Source organism: Sardina pilchardus, chromosome 22, assembly GCF_963854185.1.
Source record: "Sardina pilchardus chromosome 22, fSarPil1.1, whole genome shotgun sequence".
Classification (NCBI taxonomy): Eukaryota; Metazoa; Chordata; class Actinopteri; order Clupeiformes; family Clupeidae; genus Sardina; species Sardina pilchardus.
Genome location: NC_085015.1, coordinates 20,083,861 through 20,108,962, shown reverse-complemented (window position 1 = coordinate 20,108,962; position 25,102 = coordinate 20,083,861). Strand labels below are relative to the sequence as shown.

Sequence of the window (25,102 nt, the reverse complement as noted above, 5' to 3'; positions counted from 1 at the left end):
ACGTTATTCCCTTTTTTGTGTGACACCTAAAGCCAACTTCTTTGCTCTGTGTATTTTTACCTCCGCCAAGGAGGTTATGTTTTCATCAGGGTTTGTTGGTTTGTCTGTCTGTTTGTCAAGGAAGAAACGATTACATTTTGGGACTGATCCTTATCACTGTCGGAATTCTGCAGGCTTTTATGTTTTTCGCTTAGTGGTGTAATGGCATGGTATGGCCACGTGGTGGCGATATGAACAGTTTAAGTTCAAATGTATGACAACCTAGGAAGAACAATACAGGCGGAGGTCTGCGCTCTCTTGAGTGCTTTTCTAGTCTGTACATGTAGTCATTTTGTGTGTGTGTGCGTGTGTGTGTGTGTGTGTGTGTGTGTGTGTGTGACTCACGTAATGCCCACTTCCTTTAGGTCATTCTCAGTGAGTGTGAGGAAGATTCTTAGGTCAATGTCCTGCTCCCCCAACAGAGCCAGGTATTTACTGAAGCCAATCTGCTCCAAGAACTCGCCCAGGTCCTAAACACACAGGCACACAGACACACACACACACACACACACACACACACACACACACACACACACACACACACACACACACACACACACACACACACACACACACACACACACACACACACACACACACACACACACACACACACACACGCACACACACAAACAAAATAGTTTTGGTTACAGAAACCTGTTATAAGCACTGCAAGCACTAAATATAAGCACTACAAGTACTGTAGGATGGGAACACATAGCTGTAAATAGCTGCATTATGTTCAAATCCAACCATCACACACACATGGGTGAACACAAACTAACGTTCAGAAAGTTTTCACCTGTATTATAAATCGATATGCTCTCAATAGCACAACATGTGCCCTAGTACTACACACACACACAGACACACACCTTAGGGCCTGTGTAGGAGGGCGGGTAAGCCGGTGGACGACTTCCCGCATCACCTGGGTGGGCTGCCTCGCTGTTACCATGGCGACTCTTGCCCTTGGAGTGATGGGGTTTGTTTGATCGCCGGGGGCAGCTCCTCTTGGCCTGATCCGAGTCCTGAGAGAGAGAATGACAGAGAGAGAATGGTAGACTTCAGAGCTTACACAGGAATCAACTCTGTTTTGCCATAAAAAGTGCCATTTCCTCTCAAGTTTTGCTGACTGTGGTAATACTGTTGTGTGTGTGTGTGTGTGGGGGGGGGGGTTAAGCCTATGTAATGTAGGCTTAAACTAAAGGAGCTACACTGAAAACATCAACAAAACATCCCCAGTGTCATTTCTATAATCAAATCAGAAGGCAGTGGACGTTTGGACATTTAATACCATTCAGGATACTGTGACCTCCTCAATGTCAATCATATCCTCTGGTGCTACTTAAGGGTGTGGAAGGGATGGCTGGCAATCATGGCGGGCTGGCTTTGTGATGTGGCAGTTGTCATGGTGATTGGTTGGCATGGTTACCTACCTCGTTGCTCTCGAGGGAGGCCTCTCGGCTGAGGCCCAGCAGACGAGGCAAACACTCGCTACTGCTGCTGCTGCTGCGCAGGGTGGGCATGTCATTATCAAAGAAGTCATCTACACACACACACACACACACACACACACACACACACAGAGGGTGGGTCAGTTCCAGAATACACATCAGGATACACACAGTGTACGTTGTTATCCAAGATGTGATCTACACACACACAAACGCAAACACACACACACATCAGGATACACATAAACAGTGTGATTGTTATCCGAGATGTGATCTACACAAACACAAACGCACATCAGGATACACATACTGGACACAGTCTGCATTATTATCCAAGATGTGATCTACACACACACACACAAACACAATCGCAAAGGATAGGTAAACATCAGAAAAGTCATCTACACACACACACACACACACACAGACACGGTAGGTCAATTTCAATGTCTCTCTGCACACAGAGTAGGGCTTAGGGCTTACAGAGTGCCAAACATAATGACATTTACAGATGAATGGATTGTGTGTGTGTGTGTGTGTGTGTCTATGTATACCTTTGCTGCTGTTACTCTGGCCGTCCAGGTCATTAATAGGGGAAGTGACATCACGATTACAAATGTCATCGCCAGTCTCACACCCGTCTTGGAATGTCATGTAACCAGGAGGGGCTGCTGCTGGTTCTGCCAATCAAATCAAACAGAATAACACTCAGGACTAAAACTATACCACTGAGACCATGCAGACTCAGACATATTAGACCACAATATCTAACCACATCGTTAGACTGCAACAATAACAGTCGCACTAGGTTACACACATACGAACATACATACATATAGACAATTTTCCTTACTATTTAATTACAAATATTTAATAATTCAAAACTGTAATTAAACCATAAATAAACTTGTTATAACATTAAGCCAACACAAAAGGCACAGTTAACGTGTGTGTGTGTGTGTGTGTGTGTGTGTGTGTGTGTGTGTGTGTGTGTGTGTGTGTGTGTGTATCTCTGTGTGTGGACTGAGGAGTGTGTGTAAGTACCACTGTGTCGGCTGGTCCCTGTACTCCCGACCCGGAACAGGGCTATGTGCTGTGGGCCGTCATGGATGCTGGGTCCTGCGCGCGGTCTGGGGCGTCCAGATCGTGCCCGAGGAGAAGCTGTACTGTCCTCCTCTGAGGAGCTGAACTCCTCATGAGCACCTGGGGGGACAGAGGGAGAGGGAGTTGAGAAAAGAATGGGCATTAAGGAAAGTAGAAAGTACGTGATTGTTAAGTCTGGGAAGTTCAAAGCTCATTCATTAAACATGTATAAAATAACTGAAAGAAACCTGTAATAGAAACATTGTAACATTGAGCAAATTTTAGGAAATTGTTACTGTACGCTTGTATACTGTATGTCTTACCTCCTTTAACTCTGAGAGAGTGCTTGTCTATGAGACTTGCAATCTTGGTGCGCCCATACAACATAGCCAGCACTCTGGCCGTCTCTCCCTTTGAGTTCCTCTCATCCGCTCTAACACCCTAAATCACAAGTCACACACACACACACACACACACACACACACACACACACACACACACACACACACACACACACACACACACACACACACACACACGCACCCACACAGACAGACACCCTCTTACATAACCAGTCTGCAGTAGACTGACATGTCATCAGGTTCATGGACTTAACACAGTTTTCTGTAAACTTCCTTTATACTGCATAACTGTGAAAATCAAAACATTCTGAACACCACATTACGCCACACTCCTCAATCACACATACACATAAACACATTCATATACTGTACCTACTGTATGTATTTATGGTATAGCTCTCGGAGGTCCAGTGTGACAAAAAGGTTTTAGTATAAATCTGGTTGTGATTCAGCCTTACCCGATCCAGCAGGTACTGAACGATAATCTCATGGCCCGCAGCAGCTGCCTCCATCAGAGGGGTGAACCCTGAACCTGGCTCCCTGAGAGAGCAAAGGTTAAAGGTCAAGTTAGGAGACAAAAACACCTTCAAGGTATATCTGTGTTTGTGAGTATTCATATGTCTGAATGTGTGTTACTTAAAGGAGCTCTAAGCGATGTTATACCGTTCTAAGCTAAAACATTTTTGTCACATACAGCAAGCTTCACCTCACCATCCGCAAGCTGCCTCTGGCCAGAGTACACATGGTAAAAAAGTAACGAGGTAGCTCTCTATTTTGCTTGAATGTCAACATAGGTGACATTACTCAGAGGTGCTTAGAGCACCTTTAAAAGTGTTGCGCATGAATGAGAATTTAAATACGGTACATCAATATGGATCAACAGTAAGAATGAACATGCATGGGTAGACAACATGTTGTATTACTGTATATAACACTATTTGAGTGAATCAATGGTGTGTATATGTGCATGTGCAATGTTAGCGTTTGCATTGATGATGTAAATATCACATCATAGCCAAGGTGGAGTGTATGTGTGTGTGTGTGTGTGTGTGTGTGTGTGTGTGTATTACACACTTGACGTTAGCGTTAGCATTGTTGTCCAGCAGCAGCTTCACCATCTGCTGGTGTCCTGTGCTGGTGCTATGCAACAGAGCCGTCCAACCACGTGCATCCTTTCGCTCGAGTTCAGCCCCTCCCTGCAAAAACAGGGAGAGACGGGGAATATATGATATTGGGGAATATCAGCCACTAAAAACATGACTTTGGCTCGGTTTTATTATAATTTTAAAAAGTATATTTGGCAGGGCTTCTGTCTTTAGAGAACTGAACCATTGAGACAGAAAACAAGTGGAAGAGATGGGAGAGGGATCGGGAATTGTGCTCCGGATCCCCGGAGATCCCCGGACCTCAGGATCCCTGTGGGCAAGTAAGTGTAATCACTGTGTCGAGGACCAAAAGGGGCAGTTTACTTATTTTGATGAAAGGTGTATTGGATTAAGTATATTGGATTAGAATTGCAGACTGCATCTCTACACTCATATTAAGAATTATGAAATAAGGGTACAAATTTGTGTTAAGACAACACAATGACAATGACAATGGACATTGGACAATGAACCATACACAGTGGACAAGTGGACATCTCACCTGCAGTAAGAAGTGGGCAATGCTCTCGTTCCCACAGCTGGCAGCTAGCATTAGTGCGGTTAGGCCCTTGGAAGTGGCAGCGTTGACGCTGACGCCATTCTCCAGGAGCAGTCGGGCGATGTTGTCATGGCCGATGTAAGCGGCGTACATCAGAGCAGTCCAACCTCCCAAGTTCTTGCGATCCAGATCGACCTCCCCACTACGAGGGATAGAAAAAATTACCTCTATATTTCTTTGTTACACATAACATTAGCAAAAACACTCAGCCCATTCACAAATGTACGGGATTGAATGTGCTCAAGATTCAGGCCAGATGAATAACAAAGAAGGATACTATTTAGGTAATCTGCAGCCTTTGTATCATAAATACAGGCAAAGCAGGAAAGAGGAGAAAACATTATGAGAATCCACAAATAAATAATGTGACTGATAGCAGACAAAACCATACAAGCCAGGTAGCATCAAGTTCTGAATACAGTGAGCAAACCACAACTTCCTATTGGTTTGTCACAAAGGTGAGAAGTTTGTTATGGAATGGAAGGAATACCTGTGATTCAGGTCCATTAATGTGCAAATTAACACGACTCAATGTGAAAAGAAAAAACAAAGTATGTTGAAGAACAACTTTTTGACACAGCTCCACTATTCTATAATCTAGCACGATTCACCACCTGACTAATTAATCGGTCGACTCACCTGCGGATACACTGTGTCACGACGTCATACTGGCCGATGGAACATGCCGTGTGCAGGTCCAGCGGCACGTTCAACTCCTCGGGCCGGATGAGTGCGCCACCATTCTCCCCGAGCCACACAGAAAGACTCGAGCCGAGCTGCTCCGACTCGCTCGCCTCATCACTCCCTGACATGTCGACCAGCGACAAAGAGATGCAAAGCCTACAAGAAGAGAACAGTTTCAGCTTACAGCTATGAGCTTCGAGCGCCTAAAATGATTCTGAAAGCCCGCAGGTCAGAAAAAGTAAACGTTGGTTTGCTTATTTATATTATGGGTGAACAATTAACGGTCCATCTGTGTTAGGTCTTCAGTTAAAACCTTACAACAAGTCTAGCACAATAAAGAATGGTTGACTAACGTTGGTATTGTTTTATAACTTTTCCCGGGACATGCCAACAAACGTGAATATTCCCCCTTCCCCGCCGACCACTGTCCCCGGCAAAGCTTTCCAAAACATTATGTAGTTAGCAAGCTAAGTTAGCGACTCTTCGTTTCCTAAAGTGTGTTTGAAAAACACAACGCCATCAATGAAAAATATTGACATTTAAAGGTTTAGACGGTATATGGTTGGTAGGCTAAGCACCGGCGTACACATGATAATTAGATGTCCCACTTACTGCGATGTTTATTTATGAGACCGTACTCCACAAGTGAGAGACTTCAAGTCGGCTATCAGATTCAGAAGAACATCAGGGCTTGATCTCGAAGTTGTTGCACCTCTGTTACAGAAACCCCGGACCAAACATCTGGTAGTTGTAGTTCTCATTTTCAAGCGGTCATTATCCTTGCCAGCAACCATTGTGAGTAATCACTACAAGTCCCATGAATCTCTACTCCAGTAAAGGACCACTAAATGATCCCCCTCAAAACTTGGTGTCTTGATACTATGAAAACGTTGTGTTTTGTATGGTTGCAAGTCTTCTTAGGTCAGTCTGTATTTAAATAATAAATACTGAAAATTCAATGTGGTGATTCAACAACTAAGCTGCAGAACTGCTGTGTATAGATCTTCATATTATTTCATAAAGTTGTTTTGCTCGTAGTTTTGGATAAAAGTGTGATCTTGGAACAAATCCATAAGCATAACCATCGAGACAGGAGTACTAAATAGAGAACATTACTAACTGTCTAACGATGCTATTGCAGCTCATTGCGCAATACTGTCTATCACCATAGTAACTCCAGAATCTGGGAGTGGTTAAGTAGGAAAAAAAATTGAGGGTTGGCTCATGTCACTGAAATTCAATGATTAACAAAGTACAGAATTATTCATGATAGTGTTGGAGAATTCTGTTTATTCTTCTGATGAAATTGTTTTAGGTCACAAAAATAAAAGTCTCAGTCCACATGCAAGTGTTTGAGTATTCATTCACACGCACACATACATGGCTCTGGCACAAACACAGGAAATAAGATAAAAAGTCCAGAATGGTTCTCTTCAGAACTCTAAGACATTCCACTCCACCTCCTCCATAATAGCAAATTCCATATTCAGAATCACCTGAATTCTGTTTAATTCATTGCCAGAGAGACCAATTGTTGACTCTGATTCTGGGCATAGAATTCGGAACTCTTTCCAATTTCATGGTTCTGGCACTTGTGGAGTCACAAGAAGTTGAAGCAGAACTCCTCTTGAGAGGGCTTGAAAATGAAACCCTGTGACTCCTGAGGCTGTCCCTCCGTGCTGTCAGAGGGCACCGTGGTGGCCTGCGTGTGCGCAGCATCTGTATTCTGTGTGGTTGTGTGCTCTTGTGTAACTTTGGGTCCGGCTTTCCGGTGGAACACGGGCTTCCGGGCAGGTTCAGCAACAGTTTTTACCCGTGCTGAACTGATTGCTGACGGATACAGAGAGGCAAAAGGAAAACATTTCATCAGAATCACTCATAACCCCAAACACTCTTGTTTCATTTAGGAAAATGTGGGTAGAACATTCAAAATAATATCAATTGTAGATGTATATTATATCTCCTCTCCAGGTTTAACAAGACTTAAATGATACACAGTATCTGTGTTCTGAATGAGTATTTGTGTAAGGAAAGGCAACTCTTTTTGTGATTCCCATTTTGCCAATAGCACGCCCTAGTGGCACTATTGCCAGACTAAATCAATGGAATCAACAGACACTGTGCTGGTGGTGAGAAACCGAAATTCCACTTACAGGACTGAATCAACTTGAACTGCTTGTCTTTCTCCTGCTCCATCTTGCTGCGGTAGTCCCCTGCAACAGCACGCATCACCTGCCTTTTCTTGATCAGCGGAGCTTTAGGACTGCGCAGGGTCTTCAGAGCACGAACAGACTCTTCAGCTAATCACACACACACACACACACACACACACACACACACACACACACACTTATTATGACCACATACAATTTCATTCTACATACTATCTTGCTGTCCATCATAGCAGTTCACAAACTGCAGAATGAACAGACTATATGCAGTTTTCTCTGACTCACACATACATTTGTATTCACTTACTTTGCTTTGGTGTGGTTTTCCGTGTCCGTAGGCCCAACTCAAGCTGTTCTATACACCAGTCAAGCTCACGATTTAGCTGTTGTTCTGGTGTCTAAGACACAAGCACAATTTCCTGTTATCAATTTTGATCAATTGGTCTATGATTTGGACATGTCACTGTGCAATGTTGTACAGTCAGTCTCGTGTGTGTGTGTGTGTGTGTGTGTGTGTGTGTGTATGTACTGTGTGGAGCCATACCAACTCAGAGCTCTCCTGTTGAGCTTCTGGAGGAGGTCCAGGTATTTTTGCAGCGCTGGCTGAACCACCTCCTTCCCCCTTCTTCTTCTTCTTTTTCTTGGACTTGGAGGATGGTGGTGCACCTGTGCTGTGAGATACATCTTCAGTGTTCGGGGCAGCCTCTGGTGCTACCTCCATGGTGTTGCATACAGATGCTGCGGGGATCTGAAAGTTAAAGGTGAATCCTGACGCCTGTGGTGGTGTCTCCAAGACAGGAGCTGCGGTCTGAGGCTGTGCAGAAGCTCCTTGTGGTTGGAAGTTGAAGGCGAAGGAGTTGTCACTGCGCTTCCAGTGAAAGCCTGTACATACACATTAATTAAAGTCGACAGGGCAAAGCAAGACATGTAGATGTTATGTAGTTGAGTGAAAAGTTGACAATTTATGAACGTAAAATGGATCATTAAGCTTACAGGCAGACAGGCAGACAGACAGACAGACAGACAGACTGACACACACACACACACACACACACACACACACACACACACACACACACACACACACACACCTTGTCCCGATTCTCCTTGTGTTTTCGTCATTCGGGTTGCATAGGAAGGGCTGCCGAACTAATTGCGCTAAGTCTCCAAACACAGTTAATCAAGGTTCACAATCTGTCAGTAGAAACGACACGTACGAATGCAGAGTAAAAACGAAGTCAACCTGTTGTTTAGTTGATTCTCACAGTGGAATCGACTTTTAACTCTCTATCTCAACCTATGGTGTTCCTGGTTGAACGGATTTCGGTTTCTTATGAACAAAGTCTCGCAGGCAAAGGAGCAACGTTTGGAAAGATTCGACAGTATTACATTTCAACATGTAAACATACCAAACCTACCCATGTCCATCATGCTTTTTGTCTGGTGCAACGCAAGCTTCCCCCATCAACAGAATATTCTATAGAAAGGTTCCGCTTGGTCAAGGGTCAATGGGATTCGAAAGGTCAGAGGTGTTCTGCTGAATCTTTATCAAACTATGACACGGACATTGCAGCCATGTGCATTGTCAAACGTTTGCAGACAGTTTGAGAGAGTTGAAATTATACGAATTATGTCGGCGATTGCGGTATCTAGGTAGTTCAGTGCGAACTGTCAATAAAGTGACGCTAACGAATGAGAGGGTGCATGGGCGGGGGCTCTTGTGAAAACGTCATTAGGGATATAAATAGGGGGAAGTCGTCAACCTACTGAACGATATAGCTTGTTTTGGCTTTTCGGATTGACCGGAGCAAGTCCTTGTAAGTTAATACCCGATGTCTACTCTTTTCTTATAATGTTCTTCAAGTGCTGTAACTTTTAGATGATGTAGTCCGATTATGTCTTCATGGTTGCCTTTATGTAATGGCGATTGTCCCTATTTAGTTGTGAGTTTTCTCGAAAAGGTTTTGAAAGCTAACCTTAGCTACGTAGCGCGCTAACAAAGCTAGCTGGATTGCGAGCTGCCTCAAACGGCTAAACTCTTCATTAGCTGACCATATGCAATATATGTGTGAGATTAATTCGACGTCTATCTCGGTCTGTAGAATAGTTTATTGTAATAGTTGCATGTTTACATATGTAAGTGTTCTGACTCATTCGATTACGATAATATCTTGTTGGCGGGATTATTCGGCGTTTCATATACATTGGTCAGACAAAGAAGTGGGATTGTTAGGCGAGGACGCCATGTTACAAAAATACCCCAACGAAAGGAAAGGAAACGTGTGTGTTGGTTGTCGTGTAATGGTGGCCAAAGGGTGCAACAGATTTTTAGTGGATATTTAATGTGGATTTGTCCCGCCAAATTTCTTTCGTCTGTTCTTACGGACGTCAGAGTGGGATTCCTTATGTTAGTGAAACGTGCTACGCGTAACGTTAGTGTTTTCAAGCAGGCAGATTTGGCCAAATTGCCTCAAGCGCTTCGTTTGGGTTGGATTTTTGGTGTGACTGCGGAAGAACATCAACCTCAAATGTTGTTGAAGAGTCGCTGTAATCCACAATCTTCACACTTGGAATTCTGAATGTAATTGTTCTGGGCAGAGCCACATGTGGGCACAGGGTTGAAATATTTCACGCTTGTTTACTTTTTTTGATGTCGCAAGTGGGACAATGCTAATGCGCTGCTAAATTTGGCTCTGCCTCAATGGCGCCCTCCGCCTGTATTTGGTTTGTGTGTGTTTGTATCTGCGAGTGCGAATGAGAGCGGGAATGTGTGCGTGTGTTGTCATGGGGTTTTGCCTGGCAACACGACCGATGAGCACTACTTCCCCACCCCCGCTTCCCCGTCATGAATGGATAATCGGCAGAGAGGAAAAAACGGCAGGGCATTAAGGTCGTTGTGTGATTACATAACTTCACTGCAACAGTTGTAGTTGGCGTGTAACTAGGATGTCAACCGGTTGTCACTAGTCGAACAAACTAATATGTTCCATTTGGGTTCCCTCTCCAATAGCTGAAAGCAGTCCAGTTGTTTCAGTGCCATGGCACGTACCAAGCAGACCGCCCGTAAGTCCACCGGAGGCAAGGCTCCCCGTAAGCAGCTGGCCACCAAAGCTGCCAGGAAGAGCGCCCCCTCTACCGGTGGAGTCAAGAAGCCCCACAGATACCGGTAAGCATGGATCCCGAGTCGCCCACTGATTTGTCCATTGCCTTCGCATTCCTTCTTGGAGGATTCACATTTTAATATTTTGTAGTGTATGCATGAATTTGCACCATTTTATTGATGTTTGATACATTCAAATAGTATTGCTGCTGAGACTTTTGACTTAGATTCTCTGTAGCCTACTATAAAAGTTGGAAAAAAACCTCATTTGTACTGAAACTGACTTGAATTCTTGCATTGATCGAAATTGCTTGTTGTCACACAGACCAGGAACTGTGGCTCTGAGAGAGATCCGTCGGTACCAAAAGTCCACAGAGTTGCTCATCCGCAAGCTGCCCTTCCAGCGTCTTGTTCGTGAGATTGCTCAGGACTTCAAGACTGATCTGCGTTTCCAGAGCGCAGCCATTGGAGCCCTGCAGGTAAGGATTGGATTACTTTGAACCATGTATGTATCGTGCTTCTTGGGGCCAAGTTCAGATGTGAGCAAGTTGATTTGAAAATGGACAATGCACATAAATGGTCCTTGCCTAAAACTCCATTCCCATCAGAGCAGTCATTAAATAAAATTTTGAACCTTCCATTATCTCTTTGGAACTTGTGGAAGACCAGTTGCCCTCTGAATGGCTGCTTTCAGCCAAGCGTTAGTCTGCATGTCAAGTGGCTGGGCCATATAGCTGAACAACATAATCGGGCATTTGAAACTCTGAACTTCGCCGGCTCTTGCACTACTGTCTTAGTATTTCCGATGCTCATTATGTAAATGAGCTCGTAATTCATGGCAGTGTTAAATATCTGAAGCTGTATATGTGTGTGGCGCAATTGCTTACTCTTTGTTCTTTCACTGTTGTAGGAGGCCAGTGAGGCGTACCTGGTGGGTCTCTTTGAGGATACCAACTTGTGCGCCATCCACGCCAAGCGTGTGACCATCATGCCCAAGGACATCCAGCTGGCACGGCGAATCCGAGGGGAGCGTGCTTAAGAACACTTCTTTCTTGTACTCTGGTTTTTCTCTAAATGGGTGAGGTTGGGGGTGGAAATGGGGTGGGTTCCGTAAGGGGAGGGGTGGGTGAGGGCAGGCAGATGGGGTAAGTCTTTAAATCTGAACTACAAATGCTTGTTCTTGTAGGTTTTTTGCGTTTTAATTTTTTGTAATGTTTAGTAGGATGGGTAGGGGGACAAGGGGAACTTGTGGGGGTATATATAAATATATTTTTCAGTTCTACAAGTAGGCAGCATTGTGCAGAACATTCCTAAAGTTCCTCTCAGGATTTTACACTTCTATTTTAGACTTTTGGTATACTTCTGCCACCGTATTTTAGTCTGCATGAATTATGGTGAATTAGATTGTCTATTTTATTTTTTCCTCCATTGTGGCCATTTGGTTGTAAATAAACGTTCCACTACCTCAAGTCTGCTTGCCTGGCACTTGTATCAGCAGGGTCTGTTGTCCTGGGTCATGATGTGCATATTGCATGCTACAATGATCTGAAGGTGTTTGTGTGGATATCAGTAGGCCTGCTCTGAATGTTTCTCAGGTGCTGCCGCTTTTATTGATTAACTCCTGATAATCAATTGGATCCCATTAACAGGATAAGATGGCTCAAGTATTTCTTTTAAACAGAAATGGAGTATATTAATCAAACTATAGGCTAACTATCTAACTCTACCTGGTCTTGACCGTTTGATGCTGTTGATACTAGTAAGATCTTCATACTCTAAATTCTCATTCACTGCATTTGAAACTAGTAAGATGGCATAGCTGATGGTTTGTATTGGGCATTGCAAAACTGCTGCCTTGTTGAACTGTCAGGACTAACCGTGCAAACTGACTTGCAACTTTATCAGGCAGTTTTAAGAAACACTAACACAGTGGTTCTCAAACTGTTTCATGAAGACAAAACGATCACTTCAAATGATATGGAAAAAATGTTCAAATTTAAACTAGTTATCTTAAAGAAACACAGGCCTATGTACAATGGGAAATGAATTTAAATTGGCCTGCGCTACTGTATTTTAATGCTGGTCATAATGGTGGTAATTGGAGAGCCAGTTCTCTAAGGTGGTACTCATTGTGAAAAGTTTGAGAACCACTGCACTAGCGCATTTGACCACATCTACTTGCGGATTACAAGGGATGGCCTGCGGACCACCCTGAGAAATGCTGACCTGAGTCAATGTACCTGGGCTGAAACCTAAATGCAGATTATGGACTTCACATGACCTTAGATTTTTTTTTATTTTTTAAAGATCCCAAGAACTGCCTTTAGAAATGCACCTTTTCTAAGTGTAGGAATATTGAATGGGTGCTAAAGAGTAAAAACTGAAGGACATTTATGCATTTTTTTTTTTTTTGCCTAAATCAATCCCGTCGACTTGATCCATACAGTCTGTCTTGATTTCATTTCCGCAGAGAGCCTGCAGGACATTGTATTGACGGTAGAGGGCATGCACGCGCCATTTAGTCGCAGAGCTTCTAATTAGTCGAATAAACGGGACATGCAGAAATGTAAAGTTTCTTGACCATGTGACAACTGGACTGGGTCTTCAGTTGCAAAGGGAAAACATCTCGAATTTAAATCTAAATGAAGTCCATGGTTGCAATTACCACAATCGCTTGTTTAATGTATAACAAGTCATTACATTGCAAGCAAAACAAGGCATTAAACAGAACATATCCTGGCTGACATGGTCAGTGCACATTAACAAGATTGCACCCTAAATCAAATGATTCATGATGAAGGTGTACTGTTCCCTTCGAACATGATATTACATCAACCGCAGTAGAAATGACTCCAGAAAACATCCTTTGCCATTTCTGAGTTCACTCTGCTGGGATCAGGTAGTGTGAGGACGGGCAAATTTACAAAATACCGTCGCAGATTATTCTACGAATAAATAACGCAACCGCTTGCTTTCAATCTGAAGAAAAACAAATAAATATTTCATCATACTCGTAAAAGCTGTGCGGCATTCATTTCTTCCTTCACTATCTAGATTTATCAGACTCCTCTTCATCCGACAACAAACTAGGCAAATGTTCGTAGAGCTGTTTTTCCAGCGCTTCGTCAACATCTGACTCTGCCCTGAAGCCACACCACAGTAGGAATACAACCCCGACCACACTGATTGGCACAACCCTCCACCAAGGTCGTTGATGTTTGCTGCCGAGTGAGCGATCCACGCTCCAGGTCCGATGACTACCTTTGCTTGTGGAGAACTTGATGGGCTCAGATGGCGGCTCGTCAAATTCATCCTCTGGCGGCTTCTTCGACTTCGCGCAGAGCTTGTGAGAAACGGAGAGTGCGCGCGCAGAGACGGGGTACCTACAGAAGAATGGAACATCAAAGACGGTCTCGTTACCAAACGTCTTTGGTAATATGTAACTACGTACTGCACATGAAGTTGCCATAGACCACACACACATGCAAGGTTTAAAGGAGATGCATAGAAATTGTACATAAAGACGATTGGTTGTGAACACCAAACATTAACAGGTGAACCAGTTCAAACAATCTGACGGACAAACTTGACGTAATTGATAGTGCTGATGCTGGGCGACCGACAGGAAGCAAGGTCGACCTCTATCGAAGCTCCTGTACTGATACATCTGTGAAGTTCCACACGTATAATCGACCAAATTTTCTGTTTGACTATATTTCAATCTACAAGGTCAGGATAACTACAGGAAACCAGGGAAGTGAATTTCAAGTTGGGTTCAACACCACAATGACAACCCCCATACAGTAATGAACGGATCTTTCCAGACATTCTGACACAACAGCTCATTAGGTCCTGTTCTGCCTAATAGCCTGTTAAAGGCATTAGTACAAAAGCAGTAGCGATGACAATTGGTAAGTTAACAAGCTGTCGGACATGGCCACATGACAGTCCCATCCACACCCTCTACAGTCATTCCCCACTATTGTACGTTACTATACGAGTTTCTCACATACCTGGGAAACGTGTCAACTCCGTTTAATAAAATCCTTCGACATGTCCGATGATAACGTGCCATATGAGAGAAAATACGTTGTCCAGTTGTTGACATGGTGAGGTCCTCTCATCTCAACCAAGTCGGTACTTTCAGGTCATGTAACAGACTTGGTGCATCGCTATATTAGGTCCGGGAGAAACAAGGGCGACCACTTTCTTGATTTTACAACTGAAAAATCAGGTGAACAATTCCGCCACCTGTTGGACAGTTGTCCAGGTAGAGCTCTTGGATACACGCAGAGCAGACGTAACGTTTTGTTGGCGAATCGTGAGTAATGAGGAAAGAAAAACGCATCGACCAAAACTGTTTATATTAATTTACTTAAAGGACAGAGGCAGCATGTCTAGAAAAGCTAGCGCTGGAAGCAATAACGACACCAAAGTCTCTGACGACACCCCAATCCAATAGTTCACTGTGCAGCATGATATGTTTTCCCCCACGTGTGTCTGTGCAAGGAAGTGAAATTGCTCCGTAGTAGTTGCGTGTCTGTTGTGGGCAATGAAATTAATCACAGTGTAAGTTTATCGGTATACATTATGTTAAGTTACGCGAGGATTATGTGGCTTTCACTGACAGCCTTATCGTTAGCTGTTGGAGTTTAAAATATACAAGGATTTAACGTCACTACGTGTACTCCTGTGTGTTAAATTTAAGCATCTGGTTATCCAGTTAGCTAGCTCGAATGGTGAATTGCAGTCGGTTTAAAAAAACTAAGAAACTAAGGAATTCGGACACGGTTTATCATCCACCGGATTGTGAATTTGTGAGAAAAGATAGGTTTGCTAAGTAACGTTGAAGTGCTTGTTGTGATCATCCTGTGGTACAGTTAATGTTTGGACGTAGCTCTAGTTAAAGTGCTTGTATGACCGACGGTACTGTTTACCCAATATTTTTGTTGTGCAGATGGTCGTAAAAGCAAACAGCGACGTGTCCTCGATTAAGAAAAATAAAACAATGAAGAACAAAGGAGGGATGAAGTTAAAGGGACAAGCTAAACAGAAGAGGAAGAAGACAGACAATGAGGTTGGTTGGAATGACTTGCCTTGTATTTGAATTTGTATTGTGTCTAATGGCAGTTACTGCAGTTACAGTGAATCTGTGTCTGAATGTCAGTGATTTTGTATTTCCACAGGAAACGTCAGAGGCTGAACCTAAAATATTGAAAAAACAGAAGGTGCAAGCCGATCCAGAGGAACCTGTGGAAGATGTTGAAGAAGAGCTGACTCCAGAGGTTAGTCGTTGGTTAATTGTTGTTGTGTCAAAGATCAGGGGCCAAATCATTAATTGATTATTGATTTGGAGTGTGCTTATCTTTGTGCTCCGCCGAATCACTTGTTGTGTTGCACTTGTGTCTGTCTGCATCAGCAAGAGTCCAGGGCTTTTGTATCGTGAGGCCAGCAGTGCTCAAAGAATTGTGGTACAGCATTTACATCAACTACCTTTAGTTACATAAACAAAAAACAAGTTCAGACATACTCATGCTGCAAATGCAGTCATTTCTGGTTGATTGCTCTCCCTACTGAACAGCTTCCTTTGCAGTCTGACTGTCTGTTTAGTCTTATCCGCTGCACTTCATCTGTTCACTCGCAAGGCTGTCTGGCCCTGGAGTGCGGCGTCCATTATGGTGCCATCACACACACCCATTGTAGCCTGAACTGCTGTCTGGCTGCCTCGCACACACACACTCTCTCTCCGGCGCGGCCTCCTGCACGAGACTGTGGTCAAACTCCTCGTGGTGTTGGTGTGGGCAGGCGTGATGATCACCGTCCGCGTGACCCGGGGTGTGGGAGCAGCGCGCGTGGTGCTTGATGAACAAGCGCACTTTGCGAATGAACGTCCCCCCGATGAGGCTGTAGAGCAGCGGGTTCAGGCAGGAGTTTGTGCAGGCGGCCAGGGTCACCAGGTGACCGGTGAGCGGGTACTGTTGCCACAGCGAGCTGTTGCCGCGCCGACGCGACGGCCCGGTGGCGCCGCGCAGCAGGTGCACGCCGATGAAGACGTTCTCGGGCAGCCAGCAGACGAAGAACACCGTCACCGCCGCCACGATCATCCGCAGGGCCTTCAGCCGCCCGTGCCGACGCACGCCCGACGGCCGGGCATTCATGAGCGCCCGGCCGATCAGCGTGTAGCACGCGCAGATGATGCAGAAGGGCAGCAGGAAGCCGACGGTCACCTCGAGCCACTGGACCTCGGCCATGCCCGCAAAGCAGAAGCCCTGACCCCAGCCGTGACGGGCGTGCGCCACGCCAAAGGGGAGCAGGGTGAGCAAAGCCGCTGCCACCCAGATGGTGGCGCAGGCCACGCGGGCGCGGCGGAGGCTGGCGCTGGAGAAGAGCGCGCGGTCTGAGAGGCGCGTCAGGGCCATGCAGCGGTCCAGGCTCATCCATGTCAGAGAGAACACACTGCTGTACATGTTCACCTGTAACACACACGTACACGCATGCAGTGAAGGAGGATAGAGAAGTCACACACTGTCACTGAGGACACATAGCTGTGCATGGTCACTGAAAAGACATGCATATACACACACACACACACACACACACATGCAGAAAGTGTATACAGAGCAGAAGGCTACAGTCATCATGCACTGTTGTCAGGGACTTTCCTCCATGTTCACCTGTAGACAGATGCACACTCACACAGACAGTACATTGGGCAAGAGAAATACTTGATTCATTAACCTAATTCAAAACCTGTCTGAGGCCCAAAAAAGCATTGCTGCACATTATGTTAATGTAAGGGAATGTTAAGTTGTAAAATATTCAACACATTTTTATACATTGGAGACAGGCCAAATCATGTGAGCCCTCACACAATTATTTTTTTCAAAGTCAAATCTTCAATAATTTATTTCTGCTTTTTCTCTATTTTACATTTAGAGTGTTAAAGGAGAATTCCGGTGTGAAATTGACCTTAACTGTACCGAAACATGTTACGGTTTACTCACACGTGTTTTAGACGCACCTTTGCTCACCCCCCTGCATTCCGAACTCCATTGTTTTCAGCCAAGCTTGCAGTAGGCTTGAATCTATTAGATTGGGCATAATGTACCCTATGCAGCTAAATCGCTATTTTTAAACCATTAAAACGGTTCCAAGTAACTCCACACTGCATTGCTAGACTTCTGAGGGTCCTGACATTTAAAACGAGATACTGAGAACTTTGGAAATGCACAGGAAGTTTATTAAAAAAGACTGTTTACAAGCAGTACCTTCATAGAATCTCTCCGCTGGGCGCCATCTTGTGGTGAAGTCGCGATAAGCCGACTGATAAGCACGAACGAACAGGAAGGACAGGGAACATATTGCAAAAGTAATTCCATAGGAAATATATAGTTATACTGTCTACATGAGCATGATGAGTAACAAAGCTCAAAATGGTTGTAATATGTCCCCCTGTCTTTCCTGTTCGTTTGTGCTCGTCAGTCGGCTTATCGCGACTTGATTACAAGATGGTTTAAAAATAGCGATTTAGCTGCATAGGGTACATTATGCCCAATCTAATAGATTCAAGCCTACGGCAAGCTTGGCTGAAAACGACGGAGTTCGGAATGCAGGGGGGTGAGCAAAGGTGCGTCTAAAACACGTGTGAGTAAACCGTAACATGTTTCGGTACAGTTAAGGTCAATTTCACACCGGAATTCTCCTTTAAATATCAAACATGACATTTGATGTCATGGTCTCAAGCTTTTACCTGCGTCTGACCCTAAGGTACTACTGTGGCCACAGGGACAGCATTAGTCATGTGTTGAGTGACCTGGTCAAGCCCTCATGCCAATCACTGACCTAAAACACAAAGCTCTCAAACACAACACACTCTTGAGTCGATCAGCGGTCAGCAGGGAGGTGTGTTTGTGTGTGTGTACGTGTGTGTACCTGTGTGGGTGTGGTATGAACGCACGCAAGTCCTATAAGGTAATCCTCTGTATATTGTTACCTATACATGGATTATCTTCATATCTGCTTGGCCATTAGTTACTATTATCCTAAAAAGTTGCACAACAATCCTCTTTGTGTCATTACTTGGCCTTGGTCTAATTGTGTTCCTCTGAGGCTTGCAGAGTTCCTGTGACTTACACGATTTTTCCAGAATTTTAAATAATTGTGCCAATTCAACTGTTTAATTGTTTCACTGTTCTTTTAATTCCACTGCATTTACAAATGATGCGGGTATGAAGGAGACTAAACCCAACTGAAAGTGGTTTGCATTGGTACATCCCCTTCTCCATGTATTGCCTATTTCTTATAGAAACTACTTCTAACATCTTATAAGCAGTCATTTAGTTAACACAAAGATGCTTGAAGAATTACCCATAGACCCAGTGGTCAGACAGCCAGGCTGGTGGACAGTTGACTTGACCCACTGTGTTTGCGCTCACCTGCAGAAACAGCGCCATGCAGGTGCAGAGCAGGGCGTTGTCATAGTAATGGGCGCTGACGTTGAACACCTCGATGAGCGAGTCGAGCACCAGCACCAGGTCCGCCAGGGCCAGATTGGTGAAGTACAGGTCAGGCGAGGTCATGCGCGAGCAGGGGTCAAGGTTCACCACCAGGATCAAGAGGTTACCCAGCAGGCCGAGCGGGAACAGTAAGGTCGTGTAGAGGCATGAGAGGAGCAGGCTTGCCAGGAAGGCATTCTGCGAGAGCGGGTCGGTTGTCACCGCTGCAGTGTGGTTGCCGAGCGACAGGTATAGGTCAGAGTTGTTTGGAGGGGGTGTTGTTGGAAGCTCCATTCCCCGTCGAGTTGCATTTGCCTCTAATGTCACATGGTGGCTTAGTATATTTACTTTGTCCACCTCTCAGCAAGTGTGTGTGTACTTGTACTTGCACTCTTCTGTCTGTTAGTTCACCTCTTCTCAGCTTGTTGGATGGATGCCCTCTCTCTCTCTCTCTCTCTCTCTCTCTCTCTCTCTCTCTCTCTCTCTCTCTCTCTCTCTCTCTCACACTCACACACACACACACACTTTGTTGGGCCTCTGTGAGAAGGGAAAGTGACAGAGAGTGGGCATGAGACTGTATCTCTGTCATTCAGCAAAGAATTTGTTCACCGTCATTCAACAAAAAAATTGTGACACTGAATCGGTCCTCTGGTAACAGCCTTTCATTTTAGGCAGATGGTAAACCGTTTTCTACTACTTTTTTCAATATCTTCTGAGCTTGTACTCTTAATTGTTGAAGTTCCGATGATGAAATGGAGGATGTTTAAATTGGAGGGCTACACCTTGTTGTTATTGACTGTAAACGGTTATATAGCTCCAGAAAGATCAGGTAACAGTCATTTGGGAAACATGCAGAGCCTGCTTACTACTTAAGAGCAGTGTTTGAAAAGACCAAAGACAATGGGAATTCTAGCTGTTGTGTTATCGTAACATCTTTAAATAAAAGAACAGCAGTAGTATTGCCACTGAGTAATTGTGCGACAAGAAGTTATCTTTTGCATAACTGTGAACAGTAGTTCAGTTTCAGATACAGCAAAAAGGAAAATGCAGCCTCGGTGTAAAAAATATTTTTTGTCCTGAATTTTCTTGTATTAATGGAAAAGCAGCCGGTAGCCTTTTGACACAAAGCTTGTGTAATAACTGTAATAACGCATGCTGATGGTAAGTGGCACACCTGCTTGCTGTCGCTAATGGCCCTATTAGTCTAGTTGTGACAAAACGGACAGATAGGGGCTACTTTCAGTAACTATCCTGTCTCTTACATTCAGCCTCCAGAAACTCAAGTTTTCCATGAATTTGGACTTTTTATTTTTTCAAACACTGACAGTTGATGCTCTAAGCAGACACACCTGAATGACTTGCTTTTAAAAATCAGGATTTTTTTTTTTTTTTAAACAAGTTTCAGGTCATTTAGAGACAGAACACACTCTCATTCTTGCAAACTGAAGCAAACTCTTTCAAAGCCTCTTTCCTCACTCAAAACCATTCGTACAATCATTGAACACAAAAGCCAAGTGCTGTTCTTACCTATGTACGTGTCCTTATTGCCTACGCTGCTGTCTCCAACTTACAGTAGATATAGCCAACCATTTATATCCAGACATTCTAGTCTTCCCCTTTCCGTCATATTTCTTGCGGTGGCTCTGTATTTTATCCTTAGACATTATGCCGTAACCCACTCCTGGTGGACCTGTCTGTCATGTGCTCCTCTGAGGATCTGCTTGTCACCCAGCGGGACTGGCTCCGCCTCCTTCCCCTACTTCTGCCCCTCTCACCTGTTTTTCTCCCACTTGTTCTCTTTGGCTGAAGACCAGTGGCTTTACATATGTGGTCCAATGTAGACTATATAGTGCAGAACAAACTAGAGGGAGAATTCAGACCTCTTGCCAAGGCCAAAAATGCCATTTTAAAGAAAGTGAGGGGTGCCCCTGAATTAAGTCCTTGGTTTATATTCACTTGGAAATAATATTACTAGTTTTTCCTTGGCCATTCTCCACCCCTGCATCAAACCAACCAGCAAATGCAACATACCCAACCTAGGCAGAGGTATCAATGCAAATAAAGTGTTTCCAGAAAAGCATCTCTAATTCAGTGCTGTGATGTGTCTTTATATTGGGTAATTTTGTCCTTGCATGCCTTCTTGAGAGAGTACATTTTATACAAATGGATACATTGACAGTAACAAGGATCGTAAAATTCACTGGTGTGTTGAGAAACGTCTTTTATATTTTTGCACTGAGCCAGAGAATGTAGGTGTATGTGTGCATGCTTTTCTGTCTGTGTGTGTGTGTGTCTAATGTACAAATATATAAACAGAAGAAAGGGAGGTGACGACGTGTTGCAGGGAATGTAGTGACTGGATGTTTACTGAAAACAAAATGGAGGCGGATTGAAATGGGCCCCAAAGCAAGCGATATGGAAGTGAGAGGTTGCTCTAAAGTATGCACACTATCTGTCCATGGGTGCACTGAGGAAACATCTCACAGAACCAGCCTGTTAGATTTCCGGGTTTAATGTGTTGACCTTAAACTGAAGATGACTTTGATGATTCTTTGTGTGTGTGTGTGTGTGTGTGTTATGTTTTGGGTCTGTGAAGGATAGAAAATGGGGGATGGGTTCTGAGAACTGTTCTCACTGACAACAGATCAAGAAATATATGTAAGTGCCGTCTGAGGTCATGTGCCACTGTTTACAATGGACTGCCCTCAGTTGTGGACTGATCATATTGCACAGTAAAGTAGACATTATGCCTTGTGAAAAGAAGCAACTGCTGCTTGTCTGTTAAATCAAGCTAATCAAGTCCAATTGAGCTCAATTACTGCGGTATCACTAAAATACATTTGTATTCCTATCTGTTTGTTTCTACAAGTGAGGTGTTTAAGGTTGTAATAGTCTGTGATCTGCCTTTTTCAGGAGAAGAGAGTGGCGGAGAGGAAGATGAAGAAGATGCTTAAAAAAGAGGAGAAGATGCGGAAAAGAGAAGAGGGGATCGGTGAGGACAAGAAGGAGGACCAGAACAAATCAGCAGAGAGGGCACTGGAGTATCTGAGCTGGTAACACTCTCTCTCTCACTCTCTCTCCATTACATTTTCTCCCTCTCCCTCTATTACTTTCTCACACACACACACACACACCCTTCTTCCACTGTCTCCCTCCCTCTTTATCACCAACACACTTCTCTCTCTCTCTCTCTCAGTTTAATGTATATATAGCAGGCTCATGCTTTCATATGCATTTTTTTCTCTCATTCTAAACATTTCGTCAATGACATGTTTAACATATCGATGAATGTATTGGATATAGCTGGTCTGAGAAAAGATCTGAGTGGAGGTTTAAGAAGATCAGACAGACGTGGCTTCTCCAGCACATGTATGATCCAGAAAAGGTAAACCACACACACACACACACACACACACACACACACACACACACACACACGTCTTTATACAGTGTGTGTAAGCTCTTCTGGCCTTACCACAGGGCTCAAGGGAGAGGAAGACCAACGGTCCTCAACACTCCCATCTAGTTTTGCTTCTTGTCCATTTTTCCTGTATGACAGATTGCAGTCACAACACCAAAGATGTTTACTGATGCACTTGGATCGCATACATACTTTCCCCTCACTCCTTTCAACATTTCACACTTTCTGTCTTTTATTCTCTCTCTCTCTCTCTCGCTGCCTCTGCCCCTTCAGGTGTCTGATGCATCGTTCTCCATCATGCTGCAGTACCTGGAGAATCTTCGTGGAGCAGCACGGGATGTCACCGTTCAGAAAGCTGAGGCAGTGATCAAGGAGGACAAAGGAGATTCATCACAAACTGCAGATGACCAGAAAAGAATACAGAGAGCCCTAGAAGTTGTTCGGCTACTCGCTGTGGACTAATATACACACACACACACACACACACACACAAAGCTGTGGACTAATACACACACACACACACACACACACACACAAGGACTTAAAGGTCTCAGACAGCACGCACTCACACTCACACAAATACTTAGACAAATACTTCTCAGACAATAAAAACATGTTTTTACTATAGAATGTATGTGCCTGATCATTCGGTGCTTCCTGTCTGGACTTTCAGTTCAGATAGAGATAGTCTCTGATGCAGTGAAATGCTTGAAGCAATAATCAGTTTGCTTTGTTTTTTGTCCTTTGTTGATGGGAACATTGAAAAAAATCCTGCACACTGACCATTTCGCAGCTTACTTCTTTATTTAACAATGTTTCGGTCCTAGACCTTCATCAGGTAAATCTTACACATTCACCTCAACCACAACCTAAAGTAGTTAGGTTGACTTAAACGGACCAATCAGGTCTTGCACTCAAATTACATCACTCATTCATACAGTAAAGTCGTATTCCCATCACAGCCTGTGAATCGGAAGGGACAGAAGACATTGTCATTTAGTACATTAAAAACTTGGGCAGTCGATCCCCAAGACATTGTTCCATTACATTGGTCAGTTGTAGGCTATGCATATGCAATTAAGTTATTCTAAGAGAAGACATTTGAAAAGTGTGTATAGGCTCTCTGATCAACACAACATCATATTCAAGTTAAATTAATAATTTAGGCCTTTTGGTGATAGTGTCTGTAAAGTAAATATCCAATATGCCTTGCGTTTCTTAGTAGCAAGTCGTGGTCGCAAGACTTGTTATTGTGAGGGTAGCGGAACGTGCGTGTCTTGTATGTGTTGTTGCATTGCGCGCATCCTCCACAGTGGTAGTTGCCAGTTGGTAATGGGGTTAATAGTCTTTGCGAAGCTCTTCTGGGTTTATATCTCGCAAAGTCGGCGTGAACAAGCAGATCTCTAAGATTCTTCTCGCGTTTGTATACGAAGAGGGGCAGGTCCTTTATAATATCTGCAAGTTCAGGATCTGATATTAGAATGTGTATTTCTTAAAAGTTGGACGTATGGTGTCAGAGAGTGGAGAGTAAAATGTAATACAAGTGACAGAGAACTTTTTTTCTTTTTTTTCTGCTTTTCTTTAGCAGATCAGACCGAGGTTTGTTCAGGGCTGTTTTATAGGCCTTTTCAACCCACTGTCTTGGATACCCTCGCTGTGCAAATCTGTCTGTCATGTAATTTGCTTTCTCCATAATAGTCCTCAGTGGTCTCACAAAATGTCTGAGACGAAAGAATTGGCTTTTGGGTAGACCTCTTTTAAGGGGGGTGGGGTGAAAACTAGGGGCCAACATGAGGGTGTTCTTATCGGTCTCTTTTCTATATAATGTGGTCGACAGAGTACCATTATTTTTGGCCACCCACATGTCTAAAAAGTGGACCCTCTCCTGGCAGTTACAGTCCACTGTAAACCGTAAATTATCATTAAAGCTGTTCAATAAGACTATGAATTCAAGGAGTTCACCCACAGTGCCATGATGAAGACAAAATACATAATCACTGGCCACGTTTACATGATGTTTTTTAATTCAGAATTAAATAGTTCGGAATTAAAATATTTTCCTTCGAGTTTAAATGAAAATAATAATTCCGAACAGGCGTTTATATGGAACATACTGTACGTCAATTACAGTGCATGAAAATGCACTGGTAATTCCTCATTTCTAGTGAGGCTTTAGTGACGCTTTATTGTATTCCGCTGAAAGTCTGGGGGTCGGGAACATAGGCCTAAAAGGTCGGGAAGGGTTCTGTCCATAGACATAGAACGCCTATAACAGTGTAGTGTGAATGATAATATTTCAACTGTTTTATACAGTTTTATTGATAATATTGCTATTCTCCCTATTTTTGTAATTATTCACTGTTTAATATCATTTGTGTTGTTATTTATTTGTATGTCGCTTTGGACAAAGGCGTCTGCTAAATAACTATAACCATAATAAAACAACAAACAAAGGATTGCAGCTAATGAACTATTATCCATATCCAAAATAAATAAAGAAATCTGCTCTCTGCATTTGTCTCAACCAGGATTCAATAGGATTCCTTCCCTTCTTTCTCCTTTCCCCTAGTAGACTAGGGGTACCTCTTT

At 43.7% G+C, this 25,102-nt stretch overlaps 6 protein-coding genes across 8 annotated transcripts in view; 2 read left to right on the top strand and 4 right to left on the bottom strand.

Annotated features, from left to right (window-relative positions):
- Positions 1-6,020, bottom strand: part of anks3 (ankyrin repeat and sterile alpha motif domain containing 3) — a 9,888-nt gene extending 3,868 nt beyond the window's left edge. Inside the window, exons 1-11 of the mRNA XM_062526036.1 lie at positions 5,939-6,020; positions 5,282-5,482; positions 4,586-4,784; positions 4,013-4,134; positions 3,397-3,478; positions 2,900-3,017; positions 2,538-2,696; positions 2,048-2,173; positions 1,476-1,585; positions 915-1,067; positions 385-509 (exon numbers count right to left, since the gene is read on the bottom strand). Coding sequence (XP_062382020.1) covers positions 385-509; positions 915-1,067; positions 1,476-1,585; positions 2,048-2,173; positions 2,538-2,696; positions 2,900-3,017; positions 3,397-3,478; positions 4,013-4,134; positions 4,586-4,784; positions 5,282-5,454 — 1,367 coding nt within the window. The 5' untranslated portion in view covers positions 5,455-5,482; positions 5,939-6,020. The remainder of the gene's footprint in view (positions 1-384; positions 510-914; positions 1,068-1,475; positions 1,586-2,047; positions 2,174-2,537; positions 2,697-2,899; positions 3,018-3,396; positions 3,479-4,012; positions 4,135-4,585; positions 4,785-5,281; positions 5,483-5,938) is intronic.
- Positions 6,021-6,596: 576 nt separating this feature from the next.
- c22h8orf33 (chromosome 22 C8orf33 homolog) lies at positions 6,597-9,139 on the bottom strand. Of its 2 annotated transcripts, XM_062525581.1 has the most exons (6): positions 8,916-9,139; positions 8,589-8,691; positions 8,042-8,379; positions 7,805-7,895; positions 7,480-7,626; positions 6,597-7,156 (listed from the first exon to the last, which is right to left on the bottom strand). In XM_062525581.1, the coding sequence occupies exons 2-6, from the start codon at positions 8,617-8,619 to the stop codon at positions 6,927-6,929; spliced, it is 837 nt and encodes a 278-aa protein (XP_062381565.1). In that variant the 5' UTR covers positions 8,620-8,691; positions 8,916-9,139; the 3' UTR covers positions 6,597-6,926. The 2 variants fall into 2 exon arrangements, with proteins under 2 accessions (XP_062381565.1, XP_062381564.1); XM_062525580.1 differs by having other exon boundaries at positions 8,589-9,139.
- An 88-nt stretch (positions 9,140-9,227) lies between these two features.
- Positions 9,228-12,066, top strand: h3f3d (H3 histone, family 3D). The gene is made up of 4 exons (XM_062525585.1): positions 9,228-9,314; positions 10,508-10,663; positions 10,923-11,076; positions 11,508-12,066. The coding sequence occupies exons 2-4, from the start codon at positions 10,536-10,538 to the stop codon at positions 11,634-11,636; spliced, it is 411 nt and encodes a 136-aa protein (XP_062381569.1). The 5' UTR covers positions 9,228-9,314; positions 10,508-10,535; the 3' UTR covers positions 11,637-12,066.
- Positions 12,067-13,168: 1,102 nt separating this feature from the next.
- On the bottom strand, positions 13,169-14,779 carry LOC134069592 (ubiquinol-cytochrome-c reductase complex assembly factor 4). The gene is made up of 2 exons (XM_062525584.1): positions 14,611-14,779; positions 13,169-13,980 (listed from the first exon to the last, which is right to left on the bottom strand). Exons 1-2 carry the CDS (start codon positions 14,703-14,705, stop codon positions 13,644-13,646), a joined length of 432 nt encoding a protein of 143 aa, XP_062381568.1. The 5' UTR covers positions 14,706-14,779; the 3' UTR covers positions 13,169-13,643.
- A 29-nt stretch (positions 14,780-14,808) lies between these two features.
- LOC134069591 (uncharacterized protein C7orf50 homolog) lies at positions 14,809-23,134 on the top strand. 2 transcript variants are annotated; one of them, XM_062525583.1, is made up of 6 exons: positions 14,809-14,918; positions 15,555-15,674; positions 15,784-15,882; positions 22,006-22,145; positions 22,396-22,477; positions 22,787-23,134. In XM_062525583.1, exons 2-6 carry the CDS (start codon positions 15,555-15,557, stop codon positions 22,973-22,975), a joined length of 630 nt encoding a protein of 209 aa, XP_062381567.1. In that variant the 5' UTR covers positions 14,809-14,918; the 3' UTR covers positions 22,976-23,134. The 2 variants fall into 2 exon arrangements, with proteins under 2 accessions (XP_062381567.1, XP_062381566.1); XM_062525582.1 differs by lacking the exon at positions 14,809-14,918 and adding an exon at positions 14,989-15,166 and having other exon boundaries at positions 22,787-23,133.
- On the bottom strand, positions 15,759-19,525 carry LOC134069589 (G-protein coupled estrogen receptor 1-like). The gene is made up of 2 exons (XM_062525579.1): positions 19,033-19,525; positions 15,759-17,070 (listed from the first exon to the last, which is right to left on the bottom strand). Exons 1-2 carry the CDS (start codon positions 19,384-19,386, stop codon positions 16,282-16,284), a joined length of 1,143 nt encoding a protein of 380 aa, XP_062381563.1. The 5' UTR covers positions 19,387-19,525; the 3' UTR covers positions 15,759-16,281.
- Positions 23,135-25,102: the final 1,968 nt, after the last annotated feature.